Source organism: Lutjanus erythropterus, chromosome 15 (assembly GCF_056507025.1).
Source record: "Lutjanus erythropterus isolate fLutEry1 chromosome 15, fLutEry1.hap2, whole genome shotgun sequence".
NCBI classification, from domain to species: domain Eukaryota; kingdom Metazoa; phylum Chordata; class Actinopteri; order Lutjaniformes; family Lutjanidae; genus Lutjanus; species Lutjanus erythropterus.
The window spans coordinates 34,723,235-34,741,058 of record NC_139331.1 but is presented as its reverse complement, the minus strand read 5'-3'; the positions used below and the strand labels follow the sequence as shown (position 1 = coordinate 34,741,058).

At 38.8% G+C, this 17,824-nt stretch overlaps 2 protein-coding genes across 2 annotated transcripts in view; both read right to left on the bottom strand.

The window, feature by feature from the left end:
• Nucleotides 1-5,157, bottom strand: part of gtf3c2 (general transcription factor IIIC, polypeptide 2, beta) — a 29,691-nt gene extending 24,534 nt beyond the window's left edge. Inside the window, exons 1-6 of the mRNA XM_084737008.1 lie at nucleotides 5,047-5,157; nucleotides 3,411-4,065; nucleotides 3,159-3,289; nucleotides 2,186-2,391; nucleotides 1,835-1,920; nucleotides 53-130 (exon numbers count right to left, since the gene is read on the bottom strand). Of these exons, the coding sequence (XP_084593134.1) occupies nucleotides 53-130; nucleotides 1,835-1,920; nucleotides 2,186-2,391; nucleotides 3,159-3,289; nucleotides 3,411-4,065; nucleotides 5,047-5,071 (1,181 nt within the window). The 5' untranslated portion in view covers nucleotides 5,072-5,157. The remainder of the gene's footprint in view (nucleotides 1-52; nucleotides 131-1,834; nucleotides 1,921-2,185; nucleotides 2,392-3,158; nucleotides 3,290-3,410; nucleotides 4,066-5,046) is intronic.
• A 10,887-nt stretch (nucleotides 5,158-16,044) lies between these two features.
• Nucleotides 16,045-17,824, bottom strand: part of znf512 (zinc finger protein 512) — a 12,473-nt gene continuing 10,693 nt past the window's right edge. Inside the window, exons 14-16 of the mRNA XM_084737344.1 lie at nucleotides 17,601-17,663; nucleotides 17,277-17,375; nucleotides 16,045-16,972 (exon numbers count right to left, since the gene is read on the bottom strand). Of these exons, the coding sequence (XP_084593470.1) occupies nucleotides 16,217-16,972; nucleotides 17,277-17,375; nucleotides 17,601-17,663 (918 nt within the window). The 3' untranslated portion in view covers nucleotides 16,045-16,216. The remainder of the gene's footprint in view (nucleotides 16,973-17,276; nucleotides 17,376-17,600; nucleotides 17,664-17,824) is intronic.

The following is a 17,824-nucleotide window of genomic DNA, read 5'->3' as shown; positions in this document are numbered from 1 at the left end:
GATCATATCTTTGTATCTCAGTGATTACAAGCAAAGGTTAAAGGTCAGCTACCTTTCTGGTACAGGGTGCCAGTCACTGCTGGAGGGGACCCACTCCGGGAACACCCAGCTGCTGCAGTGCTCCTCTCGGCTGGAAAACACAAACACACACACACACACACACACACACACACACACACACACACACACACACACACACACACACACACGCACACACACGTCACAAACACATGGCGGGGCTAAAAATAACAAGCAGTTCAGTAACACAGTCCTCGTTTCTCACTGGTATGATTTTCCACTGATGTTTTGTCATTAAATTTGTGTAAAGTTTTCTTCTTCATTATGTGGTTACCGTTTCTTGCACTGTGCTGAAAATGACTCATCTGACTGTATGACTTGGACGTTGCCAAGCAACAACAAATTTAGACAGCTCTTAGATATTGGGACTGTGTCCGCTAAAGGCCAGCATATTTTCTTTTATTTATCTGCTCTGCATCAGTGGGGTCACTTTAAACCGTATGGAAAGTACACCACTATAAATTTGTGATATGAATTCTGAGCAAACCGTGCTGACCTGTAGAGCTCTCACTTTCCTTGGCCAAAAAAACAAAAGACTTGTACCACATTCGCCCCCAGGGTTCGTCATCATCAGCCCGCGGCAGCTAATCATCTGGCCAACATGAGAGCCCATACTGCTTTGTTCTGAAACAAAACGCTGCACAGAGCTTGTGTTCTCCTTCAAGCTGGTTCACTGTCTGCACCGACGTCTCTCTGCTGACTTTGCAGCGTATGCGTTTGCATGGAGGAGCTGCCCGACCAATAACAGCGAAGGATTGCCAGATTTTTAAGAGTTTAACAGTTAGACTGCATACAGATGTTGCTGGTGTTTCAGCTTGTGTAACAACATGCTACAGAACACACAACAAAGAGGAGGAGGACTTCCTTTACATGGACGTGGTTCAGGTTTAAAAAGTCCGACAGCAAGCAGAAAATGATAATCTGCAAATCATGACAGATCAAAGTGGTTACAAGGAGAGTTAATACTTGATAGAACTGAGAAAAGGTTTTGTATTTTCTCCTTTTATTCCAGCACGTTCTTAAAATATTCAACAATTCCTCTGTGAAATACGTCCTGGTCATACAGTTCAGAGTACCATAGTAGCTGCCTTGCAGGTGCCATGAGTGCTTCAGCCATTTTTATATTAAAATCTTAAGAAAAACTAATATACCGTGATAAGCGCTGTTACCGCCCAGGCTTCAGATTTCTACCATGATATAAATTTTTGGCCACACCGCCCAGCGCTGCATGTTTGTTAGTTGGTTTCTTTTAGTTAAAAAACGCTGCGCTCATCACTGTCACTTTTTACCCAGATGTCCAATCACAGCAGAGGAGGGGCGGGAAAAACACCACCTGCCGCTCTGTCCAGCTCCAGCTCTCGAACCAAATGATGTTTCTCTTTCCTCAGCAGCAAAACCTCATGAATCCACATAAAGACCATCGGGTTTGTCCGCTCTCCCTACGTGCTTCAGCCTCCCTTTCATCCAGAGCAGCCACCAAAGAAAAAACTCTTTCGTGTATAAATTAAGTAATATCCTGAATCACGGCATCAAAAGCGTTTCCAAGTTCCCAGCTCTGTATTTTCAGAAAAGCACCTGGCGTTCTCAGCTCAGAAAAAAAAACACTTTGCTGGAAACAGCCCCGTCTACCACTGCTTGCACCGTTTTGTCAAAATAAAACCAGAATTACAATCCTTAAAGCCCTGCTTCAGTAATTTTCTCCACTGGTAAAACAGGACAACACTACCCGACTGCAGCAGCGAGCGAAGCTACTCACAATTTCTTGGTCATCTCAGTAGACTCCCAGACTGTTCTCATGACGTTGGAGGTGAGCCCGTTGGGGGTTTTGAAATTCGGGCCTGCCTGCAGGAGAGAAGGAGAATGGATGAGTTTAATTTTCAGCGACATTTCTGCAGAGATCTTAACTTTGTCTTAAAGAACACTTCATTTATTTTGAATTAACAATGTCTGGATCAGTTATGAATTAATTTACTGTAATCACTCCATTGTTAGGTGGTGTTTACTGGTCACTGAGTCTCCATATTACAACACGTCAGTCAGATGACAGGAGGAAAGTCTTTTTTTCACTGTCAGACCGCCACGTTTCAAAGATGAGAAAACTACTAACATAGGTTCTGTTAAAAGATGCTGGGCTTCTTCCACTCGTCCACAGGTCTGAGTCCAAGTCTGAGTCCTCCGCTGCTTCCTCTTCTTCATCTTCCATCTCCTCCATCTCCTCCACCTCGTCTTCTTCTTCTTCTTCAGCATTGGGAACAAAGTCTTCATCTTCGGCAGCGTCGCTGTCGGCACGTTTCCTCTTCCGGCCTCTACGCCCTGCAGGAAGGTAACACATAACTTCACAGAGTGATACTGAACAAAACATTTCAAGATCAAAAAAACTGTTGGAATATCTGTTCTTGGTGTTTTTTAGTCCTTTTTAGTCTAATGTCCAAATTGGCCTACCATTACTAAAGATACTAAACATATAGTATAAATCGTAGCTATAGCAACAGGTGTTATGTCAAACCTTAGCAGTAACAGTTCCTCACTGGCCCGTCTCAGTAGAAAGCCAGACTGGAGGACTAAACTCCAGGGCTCACTGTGCTGCTCTATATATAAATAAGTGATCTCTGCAGTAGCCTGCCGCTGACCCCTGACCCCTGACCCACAGCTACCATGAAACACGTGCACACTGGCCTCTTATCTCCACACTGCCATGAACACGCTGCTCCGCTGTAGCCTTGCTGTCAGAGAAACAAGTACATCATGTTTGTTTAATCTCTGATAGCTTATCATTGTAATTTTATGATAAATTACTTTAAATATATTACAGATTTATCCTTTAATGTTACATGTGAACTGATGTTGGGGTCTGATTGTGAAGTCTTGCATGTTTTTTCACTGTTTAACTTTAACTGGAATTGTTTTAGACTCTGGAACTGGAGGGAAACAACACCATCCACTTAATAAAGAAGGTACATATATTATTGAAGTAGGGGCCCGGCAGCCAAAGCATTACAGGGTCAAAGGTCACAGTGAACAAGCTTGTGCTTTGCTGGCGTAGGTGCACTGAGATAAAGAAGCGGTGCATGGTGATGTACCTTTGACACTGTTGCGCTCCTGGTCGGCGTCTGCGCGGCTGATGTCACTGTTGGCCCCTGGCTGGGAGCCGGACTCATCACCGGGATGACCGAACACTTCTTTGGCCAAAATGTGGAGGTACTTCAACGCCCTGGAGAACATTTTTATGACATATTTTACAGAGAACATAGGCCGTTTCCTCACGATCTCCACGTTCTGCGGCGCCACAAACGGAGCACATGACTGTTGTGTGAATGTAAAGGCAGACTCACGCTTTAGCAGCACCTCTCCTGCGGCGACCACCTGGTTGGATCTCCTCCTCGGGTTCAGCGGGAGGTTCCTCTTGAGCCTCCTCCTCACGCGATGGTTCTGTAACTGGTTCCTCTTCCTTTACAGGTCGCTTCCTCACGTACTTCCTCTTTGGTTTCCCGTTCTCCTGCTGCACAGTCTCCACACCTCCGCCCTCCTCAGCTGGGAGGCCCCCGTCAGTGGCGGGAGTTTTTTTAGCGGGAGTTCTTTTGGCAGGAGTCCTTTTGGCGGGAGTCCTTTTTGGAGTTTTCTTTGCTCTAACTGCCTTTTTAGGAGTTTCCTTTGAGATGTTTTCATCAGACTCTTGTTGTGTTTCCTCAGCTGTTTCGGTTTCTCCGTCTGCGGTCTGCTGTGTGTCGTCCTCAGCTTTTCCACTCTTCGCTGGGCTCGGTTTTGAAGCTGCCCTTCCTCTTCCTCTTCCTCTTCCTCTTCCGCTTCCTCTTCCGCTTCCTCTTCCTCTTCCTCTTCCTCCTGAGCTCTTTCTCTGTGGTTTCTGCTGGACGCTTTGCACGTTAACCGTGTCGTCAGTTTCATAATCAAAATATTTTGGATTTTTCTTCCGCTGTCGTCCTTTGGAGGTGGGCGTTAGATCACACTGCTCCGACGGCGTCTCTTCCCCTGCGAGGACAGTGACATCGTTACTCCACAGGTGGACAGTTAATTAATTAATTAATTAATTTTGGGGGACCCCTGCTGCTCAGCTGGTAGATCATGAGCCACAGGTACTGAGGCTGGTTCAATTCAAGCCTGTGGCACTTTGCTGCACACCTCATCCGGGCGGCACCCTCACAAAAATGTGGAAAGACAGTAATTTCTAACATTGCAAGTCTCACTGGGAATAAATAATTTATGCTTTTGAATTGAATTTTTTCCCCTCAAATTAATAATTTGTGTGCAAAAGTTACTTTACACTCTTCTATTTCATACTTTGAGCACAAGAGCTCATAATGTTGAACAATATTGTTTTTAACACTCTAAAATATCTTAAATTATGTTAAGGGATGTCAAAGACAACACAGTGTTATTTATTGGGAAAATCACAAGTAAATTCATGCATATTGGGGTTATTAATTTTAAAAAAGCAGTAAAAAAAAAAAACATATTTGCATACCTGGGACTTTTGCTTTCTTTTTGCCGTGTAACAAAAAGTGTCAAGTATCCTTTTTTATACTAGTAAATTATTTAAATTCAATTAATTCAATTAATTCAATTAAAATATAAATTCTGGTATTGTGACAATCCTGGTTTGTTCATTTTTTTAAATTAATAACCTGCGCACTTTACTGTAATCCAAATTTCAGGCAGAAAATTAAAGACTGAAGTGAAATGAGGTGTTGAATGAGCACATAGATTGTTATTTTTAATAATAATCGGTACTTTGGATACTATAACTAACAAATATTGTATCATTTTAAACATCCAGTATTGAAAAAGTATTGAAGAATCAATAACAGTCAAAAACCTGTAACTTCAGTTCCCGTTTCTACACTTAACTGTCTTGACATTATATCAAGAGTACAGTTTATTAACTCCTATGACAGCTTTATAATAGATGGTGATCTGACACATTTAAATGTTAATAAAGCTGACAGTGAAAACCTTGTCCGGGGTCAGTGGGATCCATCGGACCAGAGCGTTTTGTGCTGTGGTTGTGTTGTTGGACGCCTCCTCATGTGTGGAACCAGTTTCTCCTCACTCTGGTCTGACTGCTGCTCAGACAACAGACAGAAATCAAGAAATTAAAACACATATGACATATAGTAATCATTTTTTTAATAAACCATACCACAATATTAAAAAATAAAATATTACTTTTTAAAATATGGTACATTAATTGGTTCGATTGATATCAGACAATATCATATGTCCATTTAACACATTCAGATATATTTATGTCAACTCACAAAAAAGTAAGTAAATTATAATTCAACAATTTTTTTGACTGAACTCTTCCAGACGTTTGTGACAGACATGCCATGGGAATTTCAAAATAAAGGCTCATCTTAAAGATTACAATCTAGCTCAATATCTTCACTCTGCATTGATCGTATTGGATCACTGAACATTCGATCAATGTATCAATCCTGATCAATGTATCCTTACAGCTCAACATCGTAACACCTCAGTGTTTTCTTCTTCATGATCTGAAGTGAAAAGTCGTAAGCCACAATTCAACAAAAGCCTGTAAAGATCAACTTTACCTAAGATGTCTTTACTGTAGTTTACAGCCTTATACCTTTCATTAAATATTACAAATTAATTACTGAGGAAACCAGAGTTATTGTAGTTTTGTTTTTTGTAGTTTTTATTATTTTTCTTTTAACTTTCCCGAGTGTGTTTGATTGTTTCAGCTGATTTTTTATCATTTAAAAATGCTTGGGCATGATTGACTTTAGTATTAGTTTCATGCCTTACAGTAAAGTGATGTAATTTTCTGAATTATTATTTGCCTTTACGCTTAGTCATTACTGCATATCCTCAGTGCTGAAGATTATTTATCAAAAAACTAATTCTGATAATATTTTGTCAAAGCACCAACAGTCACCTCTACAATATTGCTGCAATATTTATTAAAAAATAAAAATAAGTAAAAAAAATATCATGATGTTTTATCCATATTGCCCAGCCCAAATTTATATACTGTTGGATAGTTTAATGTATAGCAACACATCATATTCTATAAGACTATCATATATTTGAAAAATCCTACAATAGTCTAACAATTATCAAGACATTATTTATTAGCCAGCCCTTAAATTTAATTTCTAAAAGGTATACAATGACTGAACACATACAGTAATATTTCATCATACTATAGTAACATTAACAGAGACAACTTTTATTTTATTTTATTTTTACCACTTTATTTTTAGTGTATTTTACAATACTTGTCATCTGGCTTGGACAGTTTAAAATAATTGCTGTGTAAACGTGGTGTCATAGAGGCAGGCATGAACCCGGTATCAGCTTAATATCCAGTTGTCTGAGACTGACACACCAAACCTCATTTAAAAAAAGGCACAGTTTTATGTTTCCTTCAGTGCTGCTTTGTGTACATGTGTGAGACTTACCAGAAGGAATAGTTTTGAACCACTCTTCAATTCGGCACATATTTGAAACTTCACACTTATGAAATACCAAGTTTTTTAAAGTAATACACGTTTCTGTGAGTCACATCTTGTAGCCACATTGCTAACACGGAGCTAACAGCACAGAGCTAACGCTGACTGGCTAAAGTGACGGTGGAGCGTAGCACTTCTCACACTGACGTTCAGTAACTGTAATACTTTTTAAATCGGCCTGTGACCCACACACGTTGTCATGAACTCTACTACCACCATTATAAACTCACCCTGCGTGGAATCGAGGCTTCCTCCTCGGTGGCGGAGGCTGAAACGCCTCGTACCGAACCCGGGAACCCGGAGTCCGGTCACTCGAGATCGAGTCCCAAACTCTACTGCCGGGAGGAACGCCGTCAAAGATCCGCGCACATCACCGACATGTAAATCCCGCCGTTATTCTTTCTCTGACCGCAGATTATAACCATGACCCGCGGTGTTTTCAGGCTACTGACACTCACATTCCGCTGACATCAGACCGCCATGTTACTGTACAGGCATGGAGATCATACCGCCCCCTATCAGCGGAGCAGGGAACGACACCGAGCGGCGACCGCAGCAGTCATGAGTTCAAAACTCACCATCAACAAATATCATCAGATATATTTAACAGAACTTACAAACCTGGAGGAGATAAATAACAATCATTATTTTAAAAGAATTACTCATTTGCACTATTATATGTTATAGCCTGTACTTACTAAGTCCCTGAAATTCATTAAATCCAAGCCTGAGAAAGATCTTTATGTGTTATTAGAAAACGACGTCCGGCACAAATACATTAAAATCTAATCTAATCTAATCTACAAGTACTAGCTCATCAAATTTATCAAAATAAAATCCAAAACACTGATACGAGAACATCTATTTAAGTTAAAATACATGTAATTTGTAATGTGAAAATACAAAAATACACTATGCAAACTGATATTATTACATTCTGGGCATTTAGTAGTTTCAGTATGGGTCTGACCCTACAGGGGTAATATGAAGATATACCATAGATATTCATAGATGTAATATGAATTTTAACATTCAAAACGTATCAATAATATGGCAAAACAAAATAGAATAACATAAAATATCCTGATGTTATGTCAAAGACATTTATGTTAAACTGGAAAATGTAATAAATATAAAGATAAGTAAATAAATAATCAATGTATACACACATCATAATACCTTAGTATTTCTTCCTTTATAGTTTGGGTCTGGACTGAAAGTTGTCTGCAAAATTCAAAATATATTCAAAATACACATTTAAAAAAATCTCTTCAGGCTTTTAAAAATATAAGAAGAACAACTTAAGGAGGACAAGAAGCTCTTTGGTTGAACCACACAACGGTGTGTTATTTCTGAATAACAGACTGATGCTACGAAGAACTGCCCGTTGCTATGTAGAACTGCCCGTTGCTATGAAGAACTGCCTGTTGCTATGGATGCAGTTCTGATCATAGACTCTGGAGAAGCAACATAATAATTTTTAAGTCAATAAAATAATTTCTAAATTAATATTTTGTGTCAAGTGACTGATTTTTTTTATTAAGTAATCATGTAATAAGCAAAATAATGTACAGTGAGCAGTTCATTATTGTGAAATAAACCACATCAGGATGATTCAAATGCAGCGTATCACCTTGTCAGGGTTTATTTCGCCATAAAGACCTGCTCATTGTACATTATCCCTTACTTATTAGATAAAGCAATAGTAATATAACTACCTGAACTAAAAGTGTACTTTTATTTGACATACAGCAGGTGGCAATTATAAAACTTTTCTTGCATTAAATTTAAAATTATACTCTTGTCTTTATTAGTGAAGATAGATAAACTGTATTAATAATTAATTGATCCTTATATCAAAACAGTCTAGTGTATTTCAAGTAGTACTGACTTATTATGCAAAATAAAAAACATTAGAAGTGCTGCATACAACACAATAATGCATTTTTACGTCTTAACTAAATCGCTTTAGATTGCCTTGTTGCTGAAAGGTGTGGTAGTTGGCAGTTTGGTCGCAGGATGATGGAGGGGGAGTCCAGGAATATGTGGGACCAGGTTAAACGTCATGCATCAGCTGATGTGACAGACAGGACAGGTGAGGACCAGTCCTGCAAGGTGACCCCAACGACGAACCTGTGGACGGACAGAACCTGGACACTCAAAACTTACAGTCCTCACATCACCGTTACTGAAGACACGGACACCAAAATGACCATGAATTAAACTTTTAATCATCTGTGGTTATAACACTGCTGGTACTATGAAATAGCAGCACATAACTTCTAAAAAACAAGTAATAACATATTAAATGTACAGATCTGTAATGAGGGTTTGGCTGAGATCATAATAACTATGTTCACTCAGAGAAAAGATGTCCCACAAAACGGAAAAAATTTAAGTGCTTTACAAACAGCAACCAACTGAACCTTTATTCAAATCTGGCCTAGATTATATAAATACTGTATACTTTCTGATGGCGAGGGCACAAAACATGACAACAGTTTTCATCCTCTACTTTAAGGTTAACAACACGACTTCCACTTCCAGCGTCACATGTCGTACGGCCACAAGACGAAACCTTTTCCAAAAGAAATCACTGGATCAAAACCAACTCAGTCTTAGAAAACCGTTGAAAAAACATGTGATGCTGGACTTCCTACTGGTCACCACTGATAAAATTCAGTTAAATAATGCAGCTGTTTTGGTTTTATTGTCTACAGCAGATGAAAACTCCTCTGTTGGCACAAAAATACATAAAAATATGACACTACAGGATTGGTATTAAGACTAAATCTGGATTAGAGAGTTGTGCTCCAGCATTAAGATGAAGAGATGCTACTGTAAGTGAAGTGACAGCAGGAAGACGAGGTGCAAATGACTGTGAAGACTTTCTAGGATTACTGGTGTGATTATGAGCAAAGCTTCACCCAAAGGAAGATGCCAAAGAAGGTTTACAGGGGATAAAAAAAAAAGTTTAGTTCAGAGCAGAGCTGCTTTATAACACAACAGTGCTTTCCATCTAGAGCTGCAACAATCGGTCGATTAATTGATTCACTGATAGAATCGATTAATCGTTTCAGTCATTTTTGGAGCAAAAATGTCCCACGTTTGCAGGTTCTATCTTCTTAAATATGAGGATTTGCTGAGTTTCTTTGTCATTTATGACAGTAAATGAAGGGTGTTTGGGTTTTTTGATATTTTATAGAATGAATCGACTAATCATGAATTGATTTATAATGAAAACAATCTTAAGTTGCAGCCCCAGTGTCGTCAAACATCAAAGTGCATGCATGGTGATAAAGTTTTGGTCATAAGCGTTAATTAAGTGGACATGGGAAGTATTTCAAACAGCAATGATCAGCAATATTTACAATGACTAAACAAAGAAAAAAGAAAAACTGCAGCAAACTCAAACTTAATCAAAATCTCGTTCAATCTCAAAAGTGCGTCCTGGTTAAATGAAAGGTTAAAGTCATGGCTGTAATACGGTAAAAAAAGTCACATACTGCGATTATCTTGACTGAAATTGTGATATGATTGGTGGGAATAATCATTTTTACATAACAATTTCCATTTTAACTGCCAAAAAACTATTAAAGTCACGATGATGTGACACATGATGTGTTTTCTAACAGAAGAAGAGCTAGATTTTGTAGGTCAGAGCATCTCTGCAGCACTTCATTATCAAACATTTTTACTGTACCACAAATGTTCAGGATTCTGTGATATGGATATTGCACTTGTTGTGCAGCTCTAGTTAAAGTTTGCAAGCAATTGAGTCCAAGCACCTGGTGCAATATGGAACCGGAGCGTCAACAATTTGGGATCAAGGAAACTAGAAAAGAAGGAAGAGAATTACCTCACTGACCAACATTTTTATCTTCTGCTTGGTGTCAGACTTTGTGTCAGTTCTATTTAAGCTTATAGGAGATGAAAAGTTAATCCTGCTACCTGGAGACCAACAGCAAATAAACCAACATGCACATTTGGAAAAAATCAGTCAGTATGTTTCTCTCCAAAGTTTGTGTTTTCATTTCTTACAGGTCACAGAGCGTGCATATGGCAGGTTTTAGTGTTCTTCTCCATGAGTTTCAATAGAACTGGCACCAAGGAAAGCAGAGAACGTTAATTCATGACATAATGAACCTCCCTTCTGTTTCCTTGCTATGGATGGAAGACAAGACAATTTCTGAACAGGTGGTTTAACATGTTTGTGAGTCAACTGAGCTGCAGACGGTTTCAGCTGCAAGACAACTTTTGCCTGAGAAAAATAACAAGAAATAAAAGCCAGAACAAACAGACAGATAAAAGTTTTAACACCATCGGTGCTCGGACCCCCCAATAAAAAAAGCATCCTCAGGCCTTTCACCAAAAATTGAGTAAAAATTACTGCAAAAACTGAGCAAGAATAACCTGCTAACTCACTGCATGTTCGTCCATATGAATTATATAAAATCCTGCTTTTTGAAATACTTCCCATGTAGTCAGAGTTTTTTTTATTATTATTATTTTAAACTCTACCAAAAGGCATCTGATGGAGGGCCGTGACGGGTGAAGCACTTTAAACAGAATCAGATACAGTAAATATTTATCACAGAATATTCTGTAGAAGGCAGATCAACAGATTAAAGGGAACTCCTTTCTGAAAGTTTCAAATCAAGACCAATGATAAATTAATGATCTTTTTTTTTTAAAACTGACTCAAAAGAAGGGAAACCAAAAACCAAAATACATTCATAACATAAAAGCAATAAAAAAAAACAAAACAAAATAGTGTCAAAGCGTCACAAACAAATGACTGACAACCATCCATAACCGTACATCACTATAGTAGATACAAAATGCAGAGTACATAAACATTATAGGCTACATGCTATCAGTTATATATTCTGAGAGACAGACAGAAACAAAAGAAAAAACACCCTCCATGTTAAATGCTTGGTATGTTAGCTTTCCTTCATCAGAGTTTACCGTAACAAAAATCATCCCGTCTGCACCCCGACATGATCAGTCCGATAATCTCCTCAACAACCAGTTGATCGTCACATTTATTTATCACTTTTGTTTTGTGATCAGCCAATAAGATCCAATCATGTTTTTGTGCTGACTGTTTCCCCTAAAAAAACCACTTTGTTTGGCGAATAAATATCCTGCATGGAATGTTTAAAACTAAAGAAATTAAATGTAAAAGTTCATTTTTAACACAGAAGAAGCAGTTTGGCAAGAAAAATCTTGCTTGAGCTAAAGATTAATTTACTAGCTTTTCTGACTGTTAAAAAAAAAAAAAGAAAAAAGTTGCAACAACTCAAAATTTCGAGGCAACTTACTGCAACTTAAACTGAAGTTTTGAAATAAAGTAATAAAGTTTTCCCAATCTATAATCTTTAGGTGAGATAACTTCTTTAGATAAACTTGGGGGAAAAAAACACAAAAAACAAAACATATTTAAAATATATTTGATGATTTGGATGCCTGATTTTAAGTAAAAATATTAAAATATAAAACATTATTCACTTTCACTTCAGTACAATTTTTCTATGTTTCTAAAATGCAAAGTTTCAAGTTTATCTAAAGAAGAAAAGTAAATTAATCCAACACAAGAGTATTAGTTAACAAAACTTTGTTTTGTATTTCTTGTAATATTTTAATATTTTCAATTAAAAGGCACCAAATCAATGTAAATTAAGGCTCACAGCTCACTGTGACCAATGTTTGAAACTCCAAAAACGTTTTTTTAGTTTATTTTGAAACTCAAGAGTTTGTGTTGCGTTCAAAACTCAAATATCCTCTGTAGTAAGTTGTCTCGACATTTTAATCTTTTTAAAACCTTTTTTGTTTTTACAGTTTGTGTGATTCCTCAGCAGATGTCGACGGATCAGTTGTGATCAGTCTTGGGTCACGTGACGACAGATCAACCTCCGTCTGCTGAGGAAAACGGACAGATGCCATTTTAAGTTTAAGAAAAAGACAATAAGTGACCCTTGAGTTTTAATTTTTGTGGTTAAACTAAAATTTAAAAAACGGTTTACCGAAATTCAAAGATTCCCACATCTTGAAAACGTTTAAGAGACCACAGGAACACAGATCTCAAAAGCTAGAGATAAGGTTTTTTTTTTTTGTTTTTTTTTAACTTATTTTGTTGTTTTTCTGTTTCTTAGAAACTGGGTGTTGAGAGCATCAGGAGTAAAATATCGTGAGGTAGGCCAACATGATGCTGCTTCAAAAGGAATAGTCCAACATTTTGGGAAAGATTGGGAACAGTTTTGTTTTCCTTCCAAGATTCAGACAAGAAGATAAATACCACTCTGGTGTACGGAGCTGCAGCCTGGAGGCAGTTAGCCTAGCTTAGCATACAGACAGGAAGCAGATGGAAACAGATAACCTGACTCTTTCAAAAGTTCACACAAGTCGACACTAGAGGTTTATTGACTACTACAGCTACCAAAATTATTTACTGACCAGGAGAAGGAAGCGACAAATAAAAAAATTCTTGGTTACTGTTCCTTTACTTGAGCATTTCCTTATTTTTAAACAACTTTTTACTCTTTACTTTCTTCACCTTACACTTTCAAAAACTGACGTAAAAAGACAAAAACAACGTAAAAGACATGACAAGATCTGACAAGGTTTGGTTAACTTTGCATAGAAACAGTCAGCAGAAATGTCCTTCAAAGTCGACTTTTTATGTTATACTTTAAGTACATGTCAGAGCCTGTACTTTTTCACTTTTACTTGAGTAAAGAAGTTGAATCAGTACTTCAACTTTGAGTTCAGTTTTTGTTTTAACATAAGTTGAAGTACGTCTACTTGTGCAGAAAGTATGTGTCTCTGTGTGATATAACCTGTAACCAGTTTGTACATTAAGTCCGAGGCAAATGGCCTCGTCCTATCGTCATGGTTACCATGTGTAGTTAGCTAGATCAACACTGAAATATCATATCAATAAATTAGGTCTCTACTGGATTACTAAATTGCAATATACCTGCAATTAAAGGAAAAAATCAGTGAGTACATTTCTGTAACATTTTATGATGCACACACACCTGAGGGACATTTAGTGGTGCAACTGTTTTTATTTTAGTACTGGATAAATCACAACTTAGTGATTATTAGAGCTGCAGCGATAAATCAATTATTATGAAACGATTATTAAATTAATCACCAACTATTTTGATAATTGATCAATCGGTCTGAGCATTTTTTAAAGAGACAAAAAGTCAAAGTTCTCTGGTTCCAACCCTAATAAATGTGAATGTTTTCTGAATATTCTGGGGTTGTGGGCAAAACAAGATATTTAAGGAAACGCTGATCAACATTTTTCACTATTTTCTGACAATTTAGAGACAGAACAACTAATCAATTAATCAAGAAAATGATCAACAGATTAATCAACAATGAAAATGACTGTTAGGTGCAGTTCAGGCTAAGTTTGAACTCAAGGATGAACTGTTCTGAACCCAACAAGAGTGATATTAATCTTCTCATTTCACCTTCAGATATAAAGCGATTTTCCTAAAATGTTGAACTACTTTGTGTGTATTTTCTGTACATTTCCAGATCTGCTGCTGCTCTTCAAATGTGCATTTGGCTGTTTAAACTCTTGTAACTGCACTGGACCACCACACTGGTCCTCTCATGTTACCACCAGCAGACTTCGGCCTGATTCCAAGTAGCGTTTACCTTCAACGTTTGGTCAAAAAAACAGAAATCCACACTGATATGGTGCAGGAAGGGGCCAGGGAGAACTGATCCATTAAACCAGAAAAGTGACACTCAAAACATTATTTAACTGAGAAAGGGCCGATCAGTTTTAAGTTAAAGTGATGATGAAGTGAAGTCGTATGAAGTTATACAGATCATACTTAAGAGGCACAAAATCTTTTCAGAGAGAGAAGTCTAACAAAATACTAAACTGTAGCATCCTCTCTTTAAGGTTAAAGTAACTTTTTTTCCCTTTAAGGTAAACATGAAAGACAAGGAAGTTTATCAAACGTTTTTTTTAAAGGAATAAGACACATTTAAAGTTGGTGAAAAGAATCTGTTACAGATAAACACACAGATAAACGGTATACTACATTTCTCCAGGCTATACAATGACAACCATTTCAAGACAGAGAAAACGGTCTCCGAAGCAGACGTGTGTTTAGTCTCACATCCACACTGACACAGTGAGCTTCTCCTGAAGGGATCCATCGACGTCTAAAAGCTCCCTCAGCTGCAGAAACGTTAAAAGATACAGGCCGTAGCTCCGTCTTCAGCTGCCTTCTCACCAAACACAGGTTTGTTTTCTTCTGCGTCACACTGTCACGACCAGGAAAGTGGGGTTATCTTCTTCTACCTCTGTTAAAATCAGCTCTGATGTGTGACGAGGGTTAAAGGGATAGTTCAGGTTATTTGAAGTGCGGTTGCATGAGGTACTTATCCATAGTTAGTGTTTTAATGGCACTAGATGGCTGTCGACACGACACAGAAGCTAAGCAATGTCCTGCTGTGGACAGGGTCAGCAAAAAAAATTAATTATGACGATTTAAAAAAGGTCTACTTAAAGAAAATTTTATATCAGTTTATGTATATTTTTTTTATATTTTCGCCACTTTGCTTTCAGGCAGCCTTTTCTGACAGGAAACCACCATTTTATATATAAGCCAAATAATGCTCTCTCCAAACCAACCAAACTCTATAGAAAAAATCAGTAATTTTACTTCAGCAGGTGTTGCTGGTTTACTGCTGCCTCGATCTGTTTGTTTGTTTGTGTTATTGTCAATTGACTTTGGTGAATGGAGATAAATACCCAGGACTACTGCAGAGTTATCTGACAAGGAGTGAATGCCAATCGTATGGTTTCCCACTGAATATAAAACCCAGATGTTAGTGGGTGTTTGTGGGTTAGGGCTATCCAGCTCGGCCTGAAGAAACACAGAGGAGCACACGCCTGGACTGACCCAGCCAATTTAAAGTGGAAATCTGTTTTAGTTTCACATTAATTAGAGTTCAAATTAGAGCCGAATGTTCGCTGAATGAGTAAGAGTCTGTTTATGAGTAGTAAGAAATCCTTAACGATCTTTTAGAAGGAGCAGATATTCATGATGGTTAAATTAAGCAAAATGTTAATGGAGTTTGGCAGGCAGTGAGACGGAGCAGTGGGCTTTTGTTTTCAGGAAAACCGGCTTAACTTATTAACAGACAACTGACAGAGTTATAAACAGCGGATAAACTTACAGAGGAGGATTCATCGTCGCTTGTTATAGTCAATTAATGATTTTGCTCGCCTCCTGCAGAGCTCCTGCAGGGCTCCTGCAGCCTGCAGAGCTTCCCGAGACTGGGGGAAACAACTCACTTCAACCACAGACTGTATATTAAATGGGATTTCACCTATTTAAATAAAGGTTTGCAAGGTAAATTGACTGATTTTGCCTGTGGGGTTTGGTTGGTTTGTAGAGAACGTCTGATTTCAAAGTAAAATGCTGTTTTTTGCTGCTGAGCCTGTCCAGTCCTCCTGCCGCTTCTCCAAACTGGGGGCGTGTCGACCTCCACCTGCAGGAGTTAACACACTGATGATTGGTAAGTGCCTCATACAACCACACTTCAAATAATCTGAACACTCCGTTAAAGCAAAGTGTAATTTTAGGTGCAGATTTAAGGGTTCTTTAAGTGTTCCTCTGTCGTTTTCCAGCCTCGGCGTTGGGCTCCATGACGCCTGGCCGTTTCAGGTTCCACTGGTCAATCTGTCTCTGCCTGTCCTGCTGCTCCACCTCTGATTCGCTGGACGAGCTGCCAGTATTGCTGCTGCTACTGCTACTGCTGCTGCTGCTGCTACCACCGCTACCTCCACCTCCGCCTCCGCCGCTACCAAAAGTAAAGCAATCCTTCCGCTTCCCATCAGCCTTCCCCCTCTCCCCTCCTCCTCTCTCCCCCTTCTCCCTCCTCTTCTCCTCCACCATCCCACTGTTGTCCTCTCCGGGTTTGTCTCCGTCGTCACCCATCTCCATCTCCACCGGGGCCTGTTCCGGTCCAGCTCCCCTCCGGTCCATATCCACCCACAGGGGCCCCGGCGGAGGCTCTAAAGGCGTGTAGTGGAGCATCGGCTGCTGCAGCTGGGCGTCCACATGAGGAGGCAGGTTCTGTTGGTGCTCCGGGTGGAGGAACTGGGTCTGGTGCTGGAGGTGGTGCAGTGGCTGCAAAGGGTGCTGCAGAGCTTGGTGCTGGAGCTGATGATGCTGCTGCTGCTGCTGCTGATGGTGATGGTGGTGGTGGTGGTGGTGGTGCTGCTGATGGTGCTGGAGGTGATTGTGATGGTACTGATCCACCACCTGCTTGTCCACGTGATGCGCAAACTCCTTGGGCTGGTTTTTGAGGAACTTCTCAAACTTCTTAGAGGCTTTTTTGTTTGTCACAAACCAGTCCTGTCGAAGGAGGAAAAGGAAACTGATTGAAAAACATGTTAAAATGACTATGGCGTGATTTTGTTTTTGCAGGAATCTGCACCAAATGAAGATGTTTTTTTAAGTCTGTATAATCTGATTTGTTGGACAGGACATCTCTCTTACTTTGAAAGTTTTTTGACACACATTTTGCCTTCAACAAACACTGCAACTCCTGCAATTTGAAAACTTCAAAAAGCCAGACTGTGATTTTCAATAAAATTTCAATTAATTGTGCAGCCCTAATTCACTGCAATCAGAATGCAAGATTAAAGACGCGTGTTACCTGTGAATGGACAGAGTTGATGTGATATTTCACGCCACTTTCAGAGTTAAACTCTTTATTGCAGATCAGACATCTGTATTTGCCAGCTTCAAAGTCGCCCTGAGATCAGATCAAAGGAAATAAAAAAAGTCATAAAAATATTATAAAATCTGGAATACTCTGTGCTTTAAAAAAAAAATCACTGCATATTTACAGAATTATATTTTATTCATAATTTTGGAACAACCTATGGTTAAATTTTTATGTTATATGACTGACAAATCCACAAGGTGTCTAAAATCCTGCATTAAATCTTCTGAGTCTCTACACTCAGTGTGAACGTACCCTTGTGCAGAGTCCCAGATGAGCTTTCAGTCCAGACACACTGGTGTACGTGGAGCCACAACCCTGAGAAACACACAAATAAAGTTATATTATCGGTCTGCATACTGTCATGGAATTGTGTCCTGAGTTCACCTTACTCAGGGTTCTGCAACCTTCATGATCAAAAGAGACAGTTTTGGCCAAAAAAAAAAAAAAGAAAGAAAAATTTGCCTGGATTTGGCTCC